At 48.3% G+C, this 21,161-nt stretch overlaps 1 protein-coding gene across 2 annotated transcripts in view; it reads left to right on the top strand.

Moving 5' to 3' along the window:
- Asic2 (acid sensing ion channel subunit 2) overlaps window positions 1-18,647 on the top strand; it is a 1,047,776-nt gene extending 1,029,129 nt beyond the window's left edge. For both annotated transcript variants that reach the window (XM_077800931.1, XM_026388903.2), the window contains exons 4-10: window positions 5,780-5,930; window positions 8,199-8,255; window positions 10,153-10,306; window positions 11,632-11,723; window positions 15,065-15,144; window positions 16,900-16,968; window positions 18,546-18,647. In XM_077800931.1, coding sequence (XP_077657057.1) covers window positions 5,780-5,930; window positions 8,199-8,255; window positions 10,153-10,306; window positions 11,632-11,723; window positions 15,065-15,144; window positions 16,900-16,968; window positions 18,546-18,647 — 705 coding nt within the window. The remainder of the gene's footprint in view (window positions 1-5,779; window positions 5,931-8,198; window positions 8,256-10,152; window positions 10,307-11,631; window positions 11,724-15,064; window positions 15,145-16,899; window positions 16,969-18,545) is intronic.
- The last annotated feature ends 2,514 nt before the right edge of the window (window positions 18,648-21,161 follow it).

Here is a 21,161-nt window from a genome sequence, read left to right as displayed (position 1 = left end):
GGGGGGAACGCAGCAGGACAGCGTGACAAGCGTGACTTTGGATTCAGAAGTTCCTAGGTTCGGTTCGAAGGCAGGCTCTGCCACTCACTAGGTGTGTGACCTGGCACAGGTGACTTAACTTTTCTGAAATTCCATTTTCCCATCAATAAAATAAACACAGGAACGCCTACCTCGAGAGAGTCCTGTAAATATTAAATAAGTCTGGAGAGTTTGGGTTCTGAGTCATGGTAGAGCAGCTATTATCAGACTCGCCTTCCTGGAAATAGCAATCGTGAACTCTAGATGAAATATTTAAAACTACTTTTGGGCTGCGCTAAAGAGCAACTAAAAGCAGTCACAAATTGAAGAGTATAAAGTCCTTTAACGGAGGGACCCGCACTTGGGGAAACGCACTTTTATTTACCTGACCTCTCTCCTGGGGGCATTTCAAAATTCTACAGGAACATCGGGGATAAAATTGAACCAGAAATCAGCAGGTATAAAGTTGAAGAAACAGAAAGCAAAGTTCAGGGTTGCCAGGAGGACTAAAAATTGAAAGAGGGAATCCTGGGAAAGAGGAACCCACAGAAAGGGAACCCCCCCCCCAGAATTTTATATAAAGGTCCCTAAAATCCTGGGCCAATCTTGAACTGCATATGAATGGAGAGAGACTCCAAGTAGCTTAGTTGAATGAGCTCAGTCATCTCCCAGCAGCTGCCACTGCAGAGGCGTAATTCATGTCTCACCATTAGTGAGACTTGATAAATGACTTTCCCATTGAAAGCCCAGAAGCGTCATTCTTTAGGAGCAAAGATCTCACCCCAAGACCAAGGGCTTATATTGCTCAGGTCTAAGGGCAAAACTGTAAAACATGCCCACCCTTCAACAAAGCCTTAAACAATGCCTCCACAAAATCAAAGTAATTCACCATAAATTTAAATACCCACAGAGCAAAACTCCATACCACCCAGAGGAAGGTAAGCTATTCAGATTTATTTACAATGTCTAGTATACGATCGAAAACTACTAGACATGCCAGGCAAGATGGAAAACATGAAAAGAAAAATAAGCAATCAGTAAAAAAGAGATCTACATGTAACCCCAGTGTTGGAATCAGAAGACAGCAACGTTATGGTAATTATGATAAACATGTTAAATAAGTGCAGAAAATATGTAAACAGTAGATTTTTAGGCAAGATATGGAATCTTAAAAAAAAGGAACGTGGAAGTCCTAGAACTGAGAAATACAATGCCTGAAATTTATAAATTGCTGAATGGAATCAATAGAAGTTTGGATACAAAACAATAAATGAACATTGCACTTGAAGACAGGTTAATAGAAATTTTTCAAATGGAACACACAATAAAAGGAAGAGAGCCCCAATGATTTGTAGAGTAACCGCATCCATAAAATTGATATCCCAGAGAGGAGAGACAGAACAGGACAGAAAAATAATTGAAGAAATGTTGGTCAATATTTTTCCAAATTGTTCAAAAAGCATTATTCCACTGATTTATGATGCTCAGCAAAATCCCAAACAGGAAAAAATACAAAGAAAACCACACCGAGGTATGGCATAGCTGAGGTTCTGGAAATCAATGTTAGTAAATCTTTAAAGCACTCAGAAAGAGAGAGAAAAAACAAAATAAAATAATACATACAGGGAAATAATGACTGATTCTTATGAGAAACAATGGTCAGAAGATAGGGATATAACATCCTTGAAATATTGAAAGAAAATAATTATCAATCTGTCATTCTATCTATAGCTAAAATATGTTTCAAAAAACCTAAAATATCCCATAGATAAATGAAAAATGAGAAATGTTGCTATAGGTAAACCCATTCTATAAGAAAGGTTAGAGAATTTCTTAAGCCTAAAAATGAATTTTATCAACTGGAAAATTCAGATCCATAAAATAAGTGAGGAAGAATGAAATATATATATGAGTTAATGTAAAATATAAGCTTTCTTAGTTTTTTTAAATTCAATGGACTATTCAAGGCAAAAATAATATTACCATTGAACTAAAGTGTTAATAACTGATGTAGAAGTAAAATACATAACAGCAATTGCACAAAGAACAGAAAAATATAAATGCAACTGTGTATGAAGTCATGAGATATTAATTCGAGGTAGATTGTGATAAATTAAGGATGACTATTATAAATCCTAGAGCAACAATTAAAAATAATAGCAATACAAAGAGTACAAATAGAAAGCCACTAGAAGAGGTAGAATGAACTACTAAAACAATATTCAGTTAACCCAAAGGGAGTCAGGAAAGAAAAAAGATATTAAAATAGCCACAGAGAGCAAGATGGTCATTTCAATCCCAATGAATCAAGAATTACATTAAGATGTAATTACATGCAAATAGATCAAACCCTCCAATTGAAAGGCAGAGATTGTCAGGTAAGATAAAATAGCAACACTCAAATATGTTGTTCACAAGATATATGTCTTAAGTATATAAAGATTCTGTCAGGTTAAAGGTAAAAAAAAAGAAAGAATGGAAAAAGATGAATAGTAAGCATAGGAAAGCTACTGTGCAGAGTAAACTTTAATACCCTTACAGTGCATGAGATAACGAGGATTATTTCACAATGATAACAAGATCAACTCATCAGAAAGATGTAACCCTCCTAAATATGTATGCACCTAATAATAAGTTCCAAAAATACACAAAGCAAAAATTGACAGAACAAAAAGAAGAAATGAATAAGATCATAGCCATGGTTTCAGACTTCAACATTCCTTTCTCATTGATTGATGAAAAAGTAGACAAAAACAATTCAGAAAAGATAGAGAAGAGTTGGACAATACTATCAAATAACATAATCTAATTGCCTTTTCAAAATACTAAACCAAGAATTGCAAAATGACTATTTTCAGGTGTACATGGAACATTCACCAAGTTAGAATATATGCTAGACCACAGAACAAATCTCAATAAATTTCAAAGGAATAAAACCATGGGTAATATGTTTTCTGAGCAAAGTATAATTAAATTAGAAATCAATAGCAAGGAAAATGAAAGAGAACACAAATTACCACCATTGAGCATGAGAGGGCATCACTACCACTTCAATGGACATTTTTAAATGATAAATGCATATTACAGACAAGTTTATGCCAATACATTTTAAAATGGAGATAAAATGAACAAATTCCTTGGGGGAAAAAACTGCAAGTTACCAAAACTAGCGCATGAAGAAATAGAAAATATGAATGTCTCTGTATCTATTAAAGGAATTGAACTCATAATTTAAAATCTTCACATGCACATACACAATCACCAGGTCCAGATGGCTTCACTGGTAAATTCAACCAAGCATTTAAGTTAGAAATGAAACCAAGTCTACACAAACTCCAAAAAAAAACAGAAAAAGGAAACATTTCATAACTTTTTGTTTTTAATGAGGCCAGTGTAATCCCAATAACCAAACTTGATGGGGAATATAACAAGTAAATTAAATACAATATCCCTCTTGAACATAGAGACAAAAATCTTCCCCCAAAATATCAGTGAATCAAATAGAGCAATATAGAGACGATAATAAATCATGACTAAGTGGGGTTTACCCTCGCAATACAAGGGGGGCTCAACATGTGGAGATCAATCAATCTCATTCACCATAGCAACAGAACAAAGGAGAAAAATTATGTGATCCTCTCCATACAAGCAAGAAAACATATCAGCAAAAATAAGAGTATTCATTGATGATTTTTTTAAAATTCTCAATAAAGTAGGACAAGCATTCTTTAGTCCAACAAGGGTCTAAGAAAAATATATGCCTAACATTTTTGATGGTGAAACAATGAACGCTTTCTTCCTAAGATCAGAAACAAGGAAAGGATATCTTCTTTCTCCAGTATTTTTTTTTTCCAGTATTATACTGGAATTTCTAGCCACTGCAGTAGGGCAAGAATGAAGACTAAAAATGATCAAGTAAAAGTCAAATGTAAAGAAGAATGAACCACTGATAAGGAAAGCAAGAGCATGGATGAATTTTAAAACATTATGCTAAGAGAAAGGAGCTCCACACAAAGGAATCACACGCTATTATTCTATTTTTATAGAATTCAAGGACTGGTAGAGTTAGTTTATGACAGAAAGGAGACCAGTGGTTGCCTAAGGGTTAGTAAGGAGCACTTGACTGCAAATAGGGAATCTGGGGGGATACTGGAAGAGTTCTATCTTGATTAGGGTGATTATTTTAAAAAAAAAAATTGATTACATTGCACATAAAACTTGATGCATTTTATTATATAGAAATTATATCTTAATGAAGTTGATGTTAAAAGTAGGCAAATTCAATAGCATTAAAGAAAAGGTAAGTCTCAGATTATAGGAGATATAGAGAAAATATTCATGATACATATATATATGACAAAGGACTTGAATCCAGACTATGTGCAGAACTCTCACAACTCCATAGTAAAATGTAAACAAGATTTTTTTTTTTTTGTAATGAGCAAGAGACTCGGACAAATACTTCACACAAGAGAATGTATGAATGGCCAATGAACATATCAAGTTGTTCCCCAAATCATCAAGGACCATAGAAACAGCAGTGTGATCCAGTTACATCTCCAAGAAGAACGAAGATCCGAAAGATGACCATGTCAATATTTGAATTTTTGACATGGATGTGGAGAAACTAGAACCCCCTACCCTCCAGTGGGAAGATAAAATAGCTGGGCGGTTTCTTATACAAATACAGCTACATCTTGTTTATGAAATGGCTAATCCACTCCAGTCACTGACTCAAGAGAAACTATAATACCTGTGCACAAAATGACTCCTAAATACACTTTCAGCTCTTTTCAATAATTACCCAAAACTGGAAACAACCCAAACACCCATCGTGAACAAATAAACAAATTGTAGTGCATTCAGACATGAAACACTACTCAGAAAAAATAAAAGGGAATGAATTCCTGATGGAAGGGTGGGTAAAAAATCTCAAAAACACGTTGCATGGATGAAGCCAGACAGATACATAATGAAACTTGTAATTACGTGGTGAGACCAGGCAAGCCAAGCTGTGCTAAAGGAATCCATAAACGTGCCTGGGTAGAAGGGGAACTGCCTGGAAAAGGACAGGAAGGGGCTTTGTAGGGTGACCGATGCCCTGAGTCTTGGTTGGTATGCTGTTTACATAATGATACCTTTGTCAGAACTTGAACTGGACACTTAGAATTTGTATATTTTATCATATTTTTACTCTTTGACCTTAAGAAATAGGGGTGGAAAACTTACCTGGGGCCTTAACACATAGTAAGTGCTCAACAAGCATTAATTCTCTCATGCTCCTCCCTCCCCAGCCCCATCAGGCAATCACCATATATGGTCATTGGACCACTGAGAATGAGAATGTCATTCTCCACAGAGGAGTGTCATCCACAGCATGATCAGGGATCATAAATAACAATGGTTATGCCTAAAATTGCTATATTCTGATTCCTCCCCTAGCTTTGCTTCTCTAGATCCAGGTACCAGGTTCCCATGTCTCCAGCCAAGGGGTGGAATTTAGCTGGGTTATTCTAAAAGGTGAGAGATAATGTGTGGAGGTGAGAAGACCCAGTGTGGGCAAGAGGCCTCCTTATATTTATGGAAGGTTGTAAAAGGTGAGATCTGAAAACTCTTATTGGTGCCAGATACGGAGAGTCCATGAGGCCAGTTGTAGGTTGTCATGCTCAGTAGCCGTCTGTTGATTGAATGAGTGTCCGTCGGGGCTGGACGAGCATCCTCCTCCAGGTATAACCATTGCTCCCTCCTTCCTCTCTTGCAGCTTACATACCTGCCCCCACCGTGGGGTGAGTGCCGATCCTCGGAGATGGGGCTCGACTTCTTTCCTGTTTACAGTATCACCGCCTGTCGGATTGACTGTGAGACCCGCTACATCGTGGAGAACTGCAACTGCCGCATGGTCCACATGCCAGGTTGGTGCCGGGGACCCCCTGGGACCTGCTTCGCATTTCTCACCTTGATGGGAAAAACTTCACTGTTCTGCAAGAACATCCTCCGGGGAATGTTGTTCTGTCATTTGGTTCCTAAATATTTACCCTGCAGCTGGAAACACTCAGTCCAGCGACAATGGCAGCATCCTAGTTAGTGTCCAGGAGTGCCCAGATGTTTGGAAAACATTTAGCCCAGTGTTCAATATGTCTGCCAATTGTTTGCTGCTCTTACTTCTGAGAGTTTAGTGCCCAGACCACTGGATGTTTGCCATTCTTGCAACCTGGCGTGGTACAGGCGTCAACATCCAGATGTCTATTGGTTTCCTCCAGATGTTTCCCTTCTTGCATCCAAATGTCTAGCACCCTTTCAAGTGAGGCAAAAGTCTATTAGCCAACAAACAAATGTGCATGTACTGACACTTCTGTTGTCAGACTAATAATGCATATAGCCATCTCTTTAGAGGTAGCTGGTATGTCAGGCAGAAGCGTGGAATGAAAGCTGTTTGGGCAGGAGTTTGATGTTGCAGCATGAAAGAATGTGTGGGGCTGGAGGCAGGAGGCCTTGGCTTCTCTTTCAGCCTCCTCTACTCACTTTGTGACATGGTATAAATTACTAACCCTCTCTGTTCTCGCTTTTGCTATCTTCAAAATACAATCATGAGCTGTTAGGAAGACAAAATTAGGCCAGGATATGTTTTTTTTTAAAATGCTTTGCAAAGTGCAAGTCAGAGGTTGTGTTGGCACATGACAAGGGGAAACTAAAATTCATGTTGAATGGAGACCTACTATGTGCCAGGAACATTGCCATTACATTTTGTGGTTGCTGTTTCATGATTATGATGGACTTTCAGTTATTTCACAAATCCTTAGTGAACACTGACTTCCTCACCAATTACTTTGTTATAACCCACCCTGGAGTGAACATCCTCATACTTAGGTTCTCAATTACTTCATTAGTAACCAATTAGTAAAGATGTTAGGGATTGATCTAAAATTAGAATTACTGATCTTTCAAATTGTCTCTGTCTGAAAGGGCCATCGTTAGGATGGAGAGATGGCCTAACCACAGGGATTAAGGAAATCAACCCCCTTCCCCAGCTAGGGACAGAGGTGCCTATGAAGGAAGGGCCAGAGAGATGTGGTTTTATTCACTCCGAAGATGAAGGAAGGTGGGTGGCCAGTGAGCTTGGGGCAGCCTCCAGAAACTGGAAAGGCAAGGATCTGAATTCTCCCCGGCAGCCTCCAGGGAAGAACCCCTCCCTCCCAACCCCTTGACTTTAGTCCTTGAGACCCGTGACCGACTTCTGACCTCAAAACCGTAAGACAATAAATTGTGTTACTTAATCACATGAAAATCACCTCTGATCTCCTGGAAGACAGAGTAGAAAAGGGAACATGCCATCTAAAATGTTATGATTGGAAAGCAGGAAGAATATCAAGCCTTGAGCTCTGAAAAAGGGGGGTTGGGCTAACTGATAAGGAAATGATAATGCGATGGACTTGAGCATTTCATAAAAAGGAAAAAAGATCCCAGACTTCTACAAAAAGAGCCCAGAGAGGGCAATCCAAATCTGATGAATGGGACTTGCCTGAGGCTCAGACTGAGCCAGCAGCTCGTGGGGTTTCGCCTATGAAACCTGAGCCAAAGGCGAATGGGTAAAGCGGCCGACCTCGACACCCTGACTATTACTACTGTAAAGTCATGTCTCCATTACTGGTGTGGAATTCAGGGCAGAGCGGTGGGCATCCCAAAGAAACCTTGGCCACCTGCAACAGCGTGATGTGCTGAGAAGAGTCCCAGCTTGGGATCAGACAGAGCCCTGTCCAAAGCCCACCTGAATGGCACCCGGCTGTGGGTCCAGGGAAGGCAGGAAGCTTAGCCCTCCACCCTCTCCTGGGTGAAATGGATTCGTGTGTCTTACTCTGAAGCCTACCTGCTCAGGCTGAAGGAGAAAATGCACACCCAGATGTAGAAGGGACTTCACCTCCTCCCCACCCTCAGTCCTCCAGGCATGTCCACCCATCCCCAAGGGAGCAACCTGAGAGAAGTGGGTCGGCAGGCCCTATGGTCTCCCCCTCAGGAGGTGAGCACCCTGGCCAGGCTCACAGAGCAGATCAGCCTTCCAGCTCTGGTCAGTGCTCCCTTCTGACAATCCGCTGGCCTGCTGGGTCCCAGGAGGCCAGGGAGGCGGGTGCTGCTGGCATGCCCGGTTCTGCCTAACTCTCCCTCTGGGTGTTTCTTCTTTGCAGGGGATGCCCCTTTCTGTACCCCTGAACAGCACAAGGAGTGTGCAGAGCCTGCCCTAGGTCAGTACTGGGGGTCAGAGGTACTGGCGTGGGGGTGACACTGAGATCTTGGAGATCATCTGGGTGTGGGGGTAGAAAAAGGAACCCGGAAGGGGATGGGAGGAAATGGGGGCTGGGCAGGATGGGTTCACTGCAGGGGCAGGATAGAGAGAGAAGGAAGGAGGAAAAGACAGGAGACAACTGGTACAAGAAGATGAGGGTCACGGAGAACGGAGAGAAGGGAGGTTCAGATGGAGACGAAGTGAGTTTCATGAGGCACTAAGGATGCTCAGGAATGCAAGGAGAGGGCAGAGATGGAGAGATGATGGGCAAGGAGCTCCCGGGTAGCTTGGTTGGGTTCACACAGAGGCTGAGGTTAGTCCAGAGCCCACCAGTCTTTCCCTCCCATACGCTGTTGAGCCCTGGGTGGCAGGAGAAGGCAGCGCATGAGGCTAGGTTTACATTCCGTGTGTGCAAATGGAAGGCACAGAGCCCTCCCTGTCCTCCTCCTCCTCCGGCAGCCTGCTGGGCGTTTGCTGTTAGAATAACTCTGCTGGACCCCCAGCCAGAGCACCGGGAGGGAGGAGGAACCCACAGAGGCGCTGCAGCTCCCCAAACGAGCCCCGCTCTCCATGCTGCCTTTCTGCCGTCCTGGAAAATGGATTCTAATCAAGACAAACAGGGAGCAGTGTAGACAATGTGTGCTCAAGTGCATTCAGCAGCTGTCCCTGAGGGAGCTAAGTGGGGACAGAGCTGGACGTGCACTCACATCCCGATGGTTCCAGAAGAACTCGGGATGGGAGGAGAAGGAGTGACTTCTAATGTGTTCAAAGATCCAGTCTTTGGAATAAAGACTGGACAAGACCCAAAGGTGGCCGAAAGCACGGAGATGAGATGAAAAGAGAGAGACGGGTAAACAGGCAGGTACTAAAGAAGAAGAAGAAAAAACATTATTCTGACACTTGTTCAGATGGTAAGAAGCTTTGAGGCTGTTGCTGTAGGAGTCCAGGTCACAGTGACGGGGGGGGGGGGAGGGGGGGGGCTCAACCCAGAAGACAGCAAAGACAGCTGTGCTCATGGCCAACGAGACGAGTGATGTGAAGGAGTCCGAGGAGAGAAACTGACAGAGAGGAGCCATCGGGGGCAGCAGGTTCTTGAGAAACCCACTTAGGCTGCTTGCTGGAGGTTGGCCAAGGGGATGAGGAATCAAGGCCTGGGATTCTCTCTAAACTGCCCTTAGCAGGATTCCTGCTCAGTGGGGCGAGGTAGGCCCAGCAAGGGGGAGGCCAGGATCAAGACTTAGTCCAAAAGGCGCTGAAGAGCCTGGCTCAAGTTTGGCCAAGAAGTCTGTCCAAGGGAAGTGCCTTACACCCCCTCACCTGTTTAGAAGAAGGGAAGAGAGGGAGAGAAGGGTCCCAGCTGCAGGGAGATTGTCTCCAAGGAAAGGAATTGAGGACATTTGTACCACCTGTACCCCAGCAGGTGGAGGAGTTGGGCGTTGGCTCTGAGGGAGCCCTAGCAGGAACACCAAAGGGACTGGGTCCCCAGGTGCAGTGGTCCCCATGAAGACTTTGATGGTGGCCCACTTTGTGAATGAGAACACAGAGGCTAAGAGCAGGAAAAAAGAGCCCCCAAAAGTCCAGGACTCCTCTGAAGCTTATTCTCCAAAAGTGACAATATTTGAGCCATCTTTAAAGATGGACATGAAGCAAGGGGAGAAAAAAAAGACCCCGACTATAATAAAAGCCCAGCTCCTCTCTCTCCATAACCCCCCAGCCCTGTTTCTTAGGACCAGAACCACCCCCCCCCCCCCGCCTTCCAACCCACCTCCCAGCTGCTCAGATCCCTCTAGGCTGGGCCAGAAGCCCCAGTCCCCACACCTGATTATGACCCCACTCTCCTTCTCCCTTACCCCCAGGTCTGCTGGCGGAAAAGGACAGCAATTACTGTCTCTGCAGGACCCCCTGCAACCTAACCCGATACAACAAAGAGCTCTCCATGGTCAAGATCCCCAGCAAGACGTCAGCCAAGTACCTTGAGAAGAAATTTAACAAATCAGAAAAATACATCTCGTAAGTACAATGGGCATGATGGGGAGGTGGAAGGAGGGCTGGGTCAGGAGGAAACCTGGGAGGAGGGCAAAGGTCATCAGTTCAGTTTAGCAAGCATTAATTGAGCACCTGCTGCATTCCAAGCTCTGGGTTTAGCATTCAGAATAAAGGCAAAGATGATTTAAGGATTGGCCCCCACTCCTAGGGAGGGAGGCTATAAGGTGCAAGGGGTAGACTTATCCCAAGAGACCCCCGGAAGCTGCTAAACGGTTAGGAGGTGAGTGACAGGCTCAAGTTTGTACTGTAGACCCCTGCTTTCCAATGGAGCATCCTGCGGTGACGGAAGCCTTCCATACCTGGTCGCCCAGTGTGGCAGCCACTAACCCCATATGGCTGATGAGCACTGGAAAGGCAGCCTGTGCGAGGAAGGAACTGAACTCTCATTTTATTTCATTGCAATCAACTTCGCAGTTTTAGAAAGACCCTTCAGGCGACAGTATAGGAGCTGGGTGGAAAGCCAGATGGGGAAAAGGGAGCCTGTTACCAGGCAGTTGCCATAAACCAGGCAAGACATGGGGAGGCCGACTCCTGTGCAGAGAGAGGAGGATTGGCTCCTCTCATCCCCACCCACTCCTTCCTGCAGGACCGTGGCCAGAACCCACCCCAGGAGAGCTTCTGCTCAACAGGTGGAGAGCCTGGTGAGCAGTGCTAAAGGAAATGGGAGTTGGAGGTGCCAGGCCCCGCTGCTTAGCAGGCATTCCGCAGGCGGTAGTGACTTTCACTGCCAAGATGGGCCTCGTGAACACACCTGCCTGCAGGAGGGTGTAAGAGAGCTTCTGCCAGGAAACCCCAGCCAGGCATGGGCTTGCTCCCTAGAAGATCCTCTGACTTTGGCAGCTGCTCAGCAAAGCCAGGGCAGGGCTGCCTCCTAGGAGAAGCTTGCTCTCAGTCCCAAGGGACTTGGGGGGTTCTCAAAAGTGGATAGGACCACCCAGGAGGTCAGCTGGGCAGCTATCTCAGCCAACACCAGCCTGGTCAGGAGGTTGCTGGACTCATTTTCATACTAAGGACCTGGGTAGGCTCGTGGGGGCTCCGAGTCTTGGAAGCCAGGCAGGAGACCTGGAAACATACCAAGTGGCAGGTAGAGACAAGAGCCAGCGAGGGCAGCCGGGAGAGGCCTGTGGTCCCAGGCAGGAGTCAGGGCTCCTGGTTTCCAGCTCCACTCTTCCTCGGAGTAGGCTCCCTGGGCCTCCATTCTTCCATCTGTCCTTGGGAAAGCTGAATCAGGCAATCCTGTGGACGCCGATGGCTCTAACCGCGTGCGGTATTGAATATTCCCTCTGCAGAGAGAACATCCTCGTTCTGGATATCTTTTTTGAAGCTCTCAATTATGAGACAATTGAACAGAAGAAAGCCTATGAAGTCGCAGCCTTACTTGGTAAGTCAGGGTGTCTGTTGCACAAATCTCCACATCTCCAGGGGGTGGGCAGGTGGAGGGGGCAGGCAGACACATAGGTATATAAGCCTTCTGAGGGAGCAAATAATCACTCCCTCTTTCTTTACACTGCCCCTGGCCCAGAAGAGAAGAGCTCCCGTGTGGTGGAGATTTAAGGCCCAGCTCAGTTCTCAGCCTGGACCCTGGACTCTGTGCAATGAGGAGGATGAGCTCACGGGTCTCTCGGGAGCTTTCCAGCCCTGCTTACTTGGGTTCCACAGTCTTCTGCCCCTGGGTTGGAGTCAGTGTCCTGGGGTATGGAAGGAGCAAAGAGCTGTAGAAAGAAGAAAGGAGGAGATGCTCTATGGTGGGTGGTCTCCAGGCACCTGACACAGCCAAGGTCCCTGATGAACTCATACCTGGAGAGCAAGGTTGCTGCACCAAGAGTCCATTGTCAAACACAAAAGAAGGCCCCCTTGCCCCAGAGCTCCACCAACCTGACTGCCATCCCACACTAGTTCACCTCAGCTGCCCTAGACCCCACTGGCACACAGAGGACACAGGGAGTTAATTTCCACCCTGACCCAGCCCAGCCCCAAACTCACAAGACCTCCAAGAGTGGACAGTCAAAGGACCACCCACTCTCAAGAAAGAGTGCGATGCCTATGCCCTAAGGAAGAAATAGCTATTGCCCCCATGATAGAACTAGGTGACAGTAGCATCCCGGGAGGAACAGGTGCATTCTGCATGGAAGTACAGAAGGACGTGCTGGCTTTGAACCCAAAGGCTGCTGCAAAACAGCTGTGAGAATCTGGGCCAATGGCTTCACCTTGCTGGACCTCCTGAGGTGCAGAGTAGATTTACTAACCCCCAGTTTATGAGCTTGTTGCAAGGGTTAGATGTGATAAAACTCCAAGCTCAGAGAAAGTCCAGAAGCAATATAGGTTTTGGCACCTGGACAGTCACCTGGCCAGCGACCCAGGGTCCATCTGGGCATTTCTACACTTCCTCTAGGAGGCTAGGGACTGATTCAGAGCTCAGTTCCAGCTAGGTTAAGATGGCTGGCACTCAGGCTTTCGAGGTCATTGTGGTCAAAGGTAGCCAATAGATTCATGAGCTGGGCCCCAAAGTAGAGGTCCAGCTCCCTCACTTAAATCTGGTGGGTCTGACCTGTATTTCCTAAAAGTGATTCATAATGTGCTTCCCCACTCCTCCTCCCTCCCCAGCTTATTCTCTTTCTCTCTCCCTCTCTCTCTCTCTCTCTCTCTCAATCTCTACACACACACACACACACACACACACACACACACACACACTCAGTAAGGAGGGCCCAAGCTCTGAATCTGTCATTCTGCATCAGATATGAGGATGAGCTTGTTCCCAGCATCTTGTTCCCACCCAGAATAGCTCACTGAGGAAATCGTGCTGCCATCTGTACCTCCTGTGATGAGAGCGTGTGCCACTTGCACACCCTCAGCCATCAGGCCCAGCCCAGCCATCCCTCACCACCACCTAGTGTCGGCACACATGCGCACTGCCCAGGCGCTCACCCAACCCAGGGGTCCCCCCACTCAACCTATGCACCTGCATGCCAACCTACGGGTCCATGTGCCCATGGGGTCCAGAACCACACATAAATGCACACCCACATGGCCCTGCCTGCCAGCCACGCAGCTTCAGACACACATCCATGCACACAACCTAAGAAGACACAGTCCTCACATACACCTGCGTAACACACAAAACACACCCACATGCTTACACACCATCTGCCTTCACAGACTCACACTCACAAATGCACACACACACACTCAGTGTGCCTAACAGAGAGAGGTAGCCACCCACAAAAAAACCATCAATGGCCACACCTGCTGGCCTCTTTTTAGACAAATATGTGCATACACACACACACCCCGGGAACAAACCCTTCCTACACCACTACATTCTAGTCACGCTGCACACAAATGCAAACTCCCTCACACTTGAAGTACATGTACAGAAGTACACACTCCCCAGTAAGCCTGCATTAAGGACATTCAAGAGAGTGAGGGGGAGGAAAGGAAGCCAAGGGGGGCCATTCAAGCTTAGTATCAAATCAAATTCCCACCATCTCTGCTGGTCCACCTGGGAGTGTGGGTGTTGGGCTTTGCTCAGCCATGTGCGAGGGAGCATTTGGGGTGACCTACCCTTCAGAAAGTCCTCAGACGAAGAGGTCCACCCCCACCAAGGGCATCCCCCATTCCCACCCTGCTCCCCAGCCAGCCTGCAGCCTGGCAGCCGGCCAGTAGAGCAGGGAGGGACTCCACGGTTCTGATCCTCTGCCCCACTCCTCACCACCACCCCCCGGGCAAGGCTACTGCAAAGGTCAGGGCTTGTGAAAGCCGCACACGTTGGAGGCCACTCTGCACCCCAGAGCTCCAGAGCCCTGTGCTCTCCATGCTGACTCCAGAGCAGATCATCTTAGGCTTCTGAGGAGTCCAGACCCTTTGAGAACCTGACAAAAGCTGAGGTCTCTCTTGCCAAAAGTGCCCAAGTGCCACACACTATGGCCTTCACCTTCAGGAGGGGTTTCCAGCTATCCAAAGCCCACCCAGGAAGGTCGGTCTTAACCCCTGGTGGGCCTGAGAACCACTCAGGGAACTTTAAAAATGCTCAGAGTCAACCCCAGGGGTTCTGATCCTCCAGGCTTGAAGTGCATCCAGACATCTACCCAGATGGAAAGTCTCCTAGGAGAGTTGATGCAGGGACTGGAAGACAAATTTAGAGAACTTTGACCAAAGGAAACCTGATATCCCAGGGTGAGAACCTGCACTCTAGAAAGAGACCCCAATGACCATGGACCCTTGGACAGTAGAGAGAAGACATCTAGGACCTTATCCCAAGAGTGGAAGGTGCCCCTAGTAGTCCTGAAGGCCTGCCATGATGGTGAAGGAAGAGAGGACATCTGTGGTGCCACTGCTCCTGAGACCCCCACCCAGGGCCCCTGACACCGGTGTATGAGGCTGCCTGCACCCTTGTCCAGGGCAAGGGCCCAAACGTCTTGTCTCTGTTCCCAGTGGGGAGCCACAGGGGACCCAATGTGGTTCTGAGGGTGATGGGACAAGCCCGTGAGCCCCTCCAGTCAGTGGTCAGGTCAGTCCCCACCGTCACTGGGTGCTGACACACTTGGCTCTCGGAGCCATGCCGTGGGCCCAGCCAGAGGCCTGGCCCTCTCGTGGTAAGCCCAGGCTCCCCATGGAGGGGATGCTGTTCAGGAACTCTGGCTTCCAAGTTCTTCGTCTGTTCACACCTTCCTGTGTGAGTAAAACCAAAACTTTGATCTTTTCCCCTCTCTCTCTCTCCAGGTGACATTGGTGGTCAGATGGGATTGTTTATTGGTGCTAGTATCCTTACAATACTAGAGCTCTTTGATTATATTTATGAGGTAAGACGGGATTGTCCTCAGGGAAGTGACCCTGCCCTCCACCTACCTCCAGGCTCAGCACCGAGGCATATGGAGGTGCCTGGCTCCCCCCACCCAGAGCCTGCTCCTCCTGCTGTGCGCCCATATCTTCCCTTGCCCAATCCTAGGCATGGCGGGGGGGGGGGTGGTATTGGGGAGGGCAATCGTAAGGAGAGGTGGTGGGAGAGAAATGGAAGCCACGGTCCTATCCTCAGGGGGCTGGAAGAGTGGTGGGCTGTCTACCTGTAGAGAAGGAGCAGGAAGGGTGGGGGGCCAGCGCTGCCCACCTCCTACAGCAAGGCTGGTGGCGGGGGCTTCGTACCGTGGATGTATCGACATCAACACACACTCACACTCACAACAGACAACCACACAACACATCACACACGCATCACACTCAAACATACACACACCACACACATTCACACATAAGCACGCGCACGCAGACAGACAGACAGACACACACACACACCATGCACAAGCCTACCCTCTGAATAGCCCATCCCCTGGACGGTGTCCTCTGTGGTCTGACCAGTCTTAGGGAAGGGGCATTTCCCAGCAGTCCTCATCAATGCCCAAGCACCGGCTGCCTCCAGTGTAGGGAGATGGCTCCCTCATGAGGCAGCTAGAACACGGCCTCAGAAATCTCCTCAAACAGCAGAAGGCTCCTCGGGTTTGCAGAGTGCCTGGAACTCGTCGGCTCTGGCAGCTCCCCCAGATCCAGGCCAGTGGGGAGCAAGCTTCTAGACTTTTCTGCAGAGGATTAACTTGGCCAAAGAGCCTGAGAGGCTCAGCCAGCCACCTGAGGAGCAGCGTGGAGTTAGCAACTCACCTGCAGCAGGAAGCACAGTCTACCGATGAGTCTGTCCCAGGTGTTCACTTGCAGACCCCCAGTTCCCTGGCTGTGAGGTGGGAAGTGCCCTTCACCCCCCCCCATGTGTCCCCCTGAAACAGGCAATGGTCCCAGAAGTTCTAAGGCATGCCCAGACCTGCAAAAGTCCCCCCCGGACCTCTTGATCCTATGCCAGCAAATGCCCGCAGAGCAGCATTCTGCCTCCCTGGGAAGGCTGGCTGTTCGTGGCCAGCAACGCTGGGACTCATGGGGCGCCGTGGAGCCCCATGACAGAGGTCCTCTGGAGTCTCTCATGCCTCTCAGAATGATGAACCCAACCTAAATAAGGTCCCATGGCTAGATTTTATTCTTTGTTTATTAATTCTTATGAAAAGCTATACAAAGTTACAGCAATTGAATTACATCCTGTAATGTATTTAAGAACTTCCCTTTATTGCTAGGAATAAAATGTTAGGAAGGCAAGTGTGCCCTCATCTTGTGAATTGTGGAGTTGTCAGGCTAGAAAGTAAAGAATGATCTTGTCTCCCAGGCCCCGTCTTAAAAGGGGGTCCCAGGCCGCTCTTGGGGACTAATACGGAGCCAGTCCTCCCAGCACCTTCTGCTTATCGACACTCTCCATTCAGAACAGAAAGGGGTCCACACTCCAAGACAGGACCCTCCCACTCTTTCTCTCCTGCAAAAATAAAAATGCCGTGTTGGCCAAAGCCAGGTGGAGACAGATGGGCTTCTAAAGCTGTCCGGGCCTGCAGGCCTGGTTCTTGCCATGCAATGTCCACACCACAACCAGATGGTTGCTGCCTCTGCAGCTCCCCAGTGGAGCCCAACGGAGGGAGTCTTTGCACCATCCTCCTGGCCTAACGATCTCCTCCCTGCATTTTTTGCAGCTGATCAAAGAGAAGCTATTAGACCTGCTTGGTAAAGAGGAGGACGAAGGGAGCCATGATGAGAACGTGGTAAGAGCAGCTCCTGGGTTGGAAGTTTCACGGATCCCATGGCTTATGTGGGTGAAGGGAAGCCAGATCCTGGGGCTGGGCAGGATGGATGTGATTCAATGCACACCCTTCTGTGGCTTATGATAACTTGTCAGTCCCCAAATCCAAGGACATTCCAACCAAACCTCATCCCCAAGGTCAATGGTGAGCCATGAATGCAGCTAATTCCAGGAAATGATTCCAGGATGGGTTCTGCATGGTCCAGCACAGCTTCTCCTAAGCCAGACAGCTCCTCCCGTCACTTCACAGCCTGGGGAAGGCAAGAGACGATCTATGTAGGTTTACTGCCTTATTCCCCAGAGGTGGCAAAATGCAAGCAGAATGTCACTGGCACCCATCCCATTTGAAGGGGACAAAGCATGGGCCCTGATGAAGTTGGTAGCAAGCATACCCACTATAGCTAAGGACAATCACATGCCTGGCACATGTTGGGCACTGTGCTAAGTGCCTGTGTGCACCATGTCACTGCAGCCTCACACAGTCACCCTAGAGGAAGATCTATCTTTATCTCCTTCTAGTGTTTGAGGCTACGGAGTCCAGAGTCACACAGCTTTTGAGTGTCAGAGCTAAACTCCAAGGACCTCCATCCACACTGCCCTACTCTGCCTCTTCCCTCCAGCCAGAGAGGCAGTGTGCAGCTTCCATCATTCTTCCCAAACCTAGTCCACTCCCGGGCTCAGGTTGATTGACATACACAAAGAGTTCTGGCTTTTCAAACCCGGTGGTGCCCCCCCCCCAATCAGCACTTCCAGCCCTGGGACAACCTCGTGCCTTGAAAGGCCACCATCCCTTGAAGTCAACCAGTCCCAAATGGACCTGAGACACTTCTATCCGGGCTCCCATTTCTGTTCCAGACAGTGTCTCTCTGCCCATCTCCCAGGCTAAGAGTCTTGCTCTGGTTTCTTGGGACTTCTGCAGCTTCTGCTGAATGGAGGATGCCTCTACCGAAGGGGAGAGCAGCGTGAAAGGGCCCCAGGCTCTGGTCTCAGCGGGTCTGGCTGAATCCCAGGCCCCTCCTCCTAGCTGTTCTCTAGGGGGCAAGTTTCTTAACCTCCATGAGCATCTGTGTAACATCATAGGACCTCAGAGCGTTGTCATGGGGATTAAGTGAGGTCATGCCTGTAAATGGATGGGCACAGCACCTAGTGGAGAGTAACTTCCCAGCGAGTGGTGCTTACCTCCCCAGCCCACCTCCCCTCCTGCCTTCAGAATGTCTTAGCCTTGTGGCCTCCCTTCATATCCCATTTCTCCTCCCCCAGCTCTGTCCCCATCAAATCTCCCCCAAATTCCTGGCACAGCCTCCTGGCCAGTCTCCCAGCCTCCTGCTTACTGTAGCCAGAGAACCACCCAACGAGTCAGAGCCGTCTCAACCCCACGCTCCTCAGGGACACACACACAGCTGCTTTTCCCTGGGGTCAGCTTCGCCCTAAAGCTCTGATCAGCTCCAGTTCTGACCTTCAGGGGTTCCAGCAGGGCTTGGCCTCCCAGTGAATGTTTGCTGAGTGAATGACAAACGCCCACCTTCCCTTTCCCTGTAGAGCACTTGCGACACGATGCCAAACCACTCTGAAACCATCAGCCACACTGTGAACGTGCCCCTGCAGACAGCCTTGGGCACCTTGGAAGAGATTGCCTGCTGACACTCCTCGGGCTAACCCAGCACCCTCCAAACAGACCTTAAGGCCCAAGACCTAGGACAGGGGACAGCCAGCTCAGGTGGGATGGCCCCTGATGACGGGAAGAAGCAAGAGCCCCCTATGCACACATTGCAAACTTCTGCCAAACCTCGCTCCGGCCGCGTCTGACATGAAGCGTCCCTGGGCCTCGCCGTGCGTCCCTCGTAGGAGAGATGAGTCACACTCTGGAACTGTCCGAGAGCCAACCTGCCATCACATCTCACTGCCAGATGTATAAAGCACCTGCATGCTCAGACTTCTTACGGCGCCACCTCACATCTGTCTTGTACATGATATTCCTCCGTGCGGTTTCCAGTGTCCGCTCTGCCGCCCGTGCAGTGGGTCCAGATTCCGGCCCCAAAGCCACCATGAGGCCACGCTGGCACTAAAACTGCACAGTCAAGAGGGAAACTGCAGGACTCTACTATGTTCGATCCTTGTGTAGTTCGTGAAGGTTCTTAACCTGCCCACAACCCCTTTCCCCCCCCAAACTGGCCCATGGGGCTCCAGGCACCTCGGGTGACCAGCGCCAAACTCCCTCCCGCCCCAGCGCCTGTGAAGGTGGCACAGTGTCCTGGGCGACCCCAGTATTCATCCATGGAGCCACGTCATTCTTCTCTCCCTGTGACCACAGCTTGTACAGTCTGATTTTTTTTTTTTATTTGGGTAGGGGGCGGGGGCTATTTTGTTTGTCTGTTGGAGATTTTTTGTTTTATGATTTTTTTTTTTTTTTGGTTTTGATGTTGTAGTTTGGTTTGATTTTTTCTTTTTTTTTTTTTGGAGTTTATTTATTCGTGCTTCAAATCACGGTCATATTAAAAGCTGGTCTTGTGGAAATGGCTGTGTCATTTCTGCCTTTTCTCCACATCCAGATCTCTCTTCCCGGCCACTAAGGAAAAGCTCAGACCTGCCCCGGGCCAGGGATGTGTATGGAAAGTTTCAAGCAATAGCACTTCCCTTGACAAAAATGTGTACACTCTATATTTGATCCTGTTCTCAAGTTTTGAAAACAGTTGAGCATGACCTTGACAAGGACTTCATGACCCACTGACAGGTTGTAGCTTGTGTCTGGAAGGACAGTACCCCACCACGTGGCATGAAGAGGTGGTGGCTGAGAAAGCTGCCCACACCTCGGAACCACGAAGATAGCTTTCTAGGCTCACTGCTGCCCTGACTCCTCCCAACCCTGTCTGTCAATTCAGGCTGGACACAAGTCCCAGTGTGGCCTCTCCGCCACACACCAGCCTACTGGCCCTCTCTCCACCTCATCTTTCCACACCATCAAACTGACCTGCCTCATCCCTCCCGACATCACGTTAGTTTCATGACTCCTAAGGGGGTGACCAGGTAGGAAAGACAGGAGGTGCCTTGGAGGGGGACAGGGGGACGTTCCCTTTTACGCCTTTTGTTAGCAAATGAGACTTTCCGGTTCAGCCGGAATCTTGTCCTCGGGACATCCTGCTGATTCCATTCCTTTGGCCTTGACTTTGACTTCTCACTACCAACTCCAACGCTCCCATTAGGGTCTCCCCCAAAGCAGAGGGGGAAAGTCTAATGTGCTAACATGTCTGGGTCTTCCCCCTTGTGCACAGATGCATAGAAACGCTAGACCAGGGGCTCAGGGTTGTGGTCCTGCTCTTTCCTCCAGCATCCTATCTACCCTGTATCTACCTATTCATCGCCTTTCCCACCTGCCATGACCCACCCATTAACACCAAGGAAAGCCATTTCCCCAACATGATGAGTAGAAAAGAGTCTCATCAGAAATTGGCAGCCCTAGTCCTGGGCTGCCTTCTCTCAGCAGCTCTCTGACAATAGTGAGATCCCAACCCTCTCTGAACGCAGCTCCCTCGATTTGGGGATGGAGATAAAGTCTTCCCTGTGTGAAGGGAAGATGCAGGACCAGACAACCTCCTGCGACCCCTTGAGACTCCTAGTGCTATGACAGTACTATCTCCAGCACGCAGTACTGGACAAGTTGTACCTACCTGTCATGTTCACACACAAACATAGCCAAGGAGCTGGCGGTGACGGGAAACCCAGAAGGTAAAAGATACCCCTGCTCGGCTTCCCCAGGCAGGCTCTCAGCTGGGGTCACTCAAGCTGCTAGTGAAGCTGAGCTTTAATTTATAGCTGGACTAGGCCCTTTCCTATTGCTGCAAATTACTACTAACTTAGCAGTTTAAAATAACACGAATGGCCAGGCACGGAGTTGCACGCCTGTAATCCCAGCAACTTGGGAGGCTGAGACAGGAGGATCGCGAGTTCAAAGCCAGCCTCAGCAACTGTGAGGCACTAAGGAACTCAGTAAGACCTTGTCTCTAAATAAAATCCAAAATAGGTCTGTGGATGTCGTCGAGTGCCCCTAAATTCAATCCCTGGTACCACCCCCCCCAAAAAAAAAATGTATTATCTCACAGTTCTGTAGGTTAGAAATCTGCCACAAGTCTCACTGGGCTAAAACCTAGGTGTCAGCAA

Source organism: Urocitellus parryii, chromosome 7 (assembly GCF_045843805.1).
Source record: "Urocitellus parryii isolate mUroPar1 chromosome 7, mUroPar1.hap1, whole genome shotgun sequence".
Taxonomy (NCBI): Eukaryota; Metazoa; Chordata; class Mammalia; order Rodentia; family Sciuridae; genus Urocitellus; species Urocitellus parryii.
Note: the sequence above shows the minus strand (reverse complement) of the source record. Positions and strands in the feature narration are given on the sequence as shown.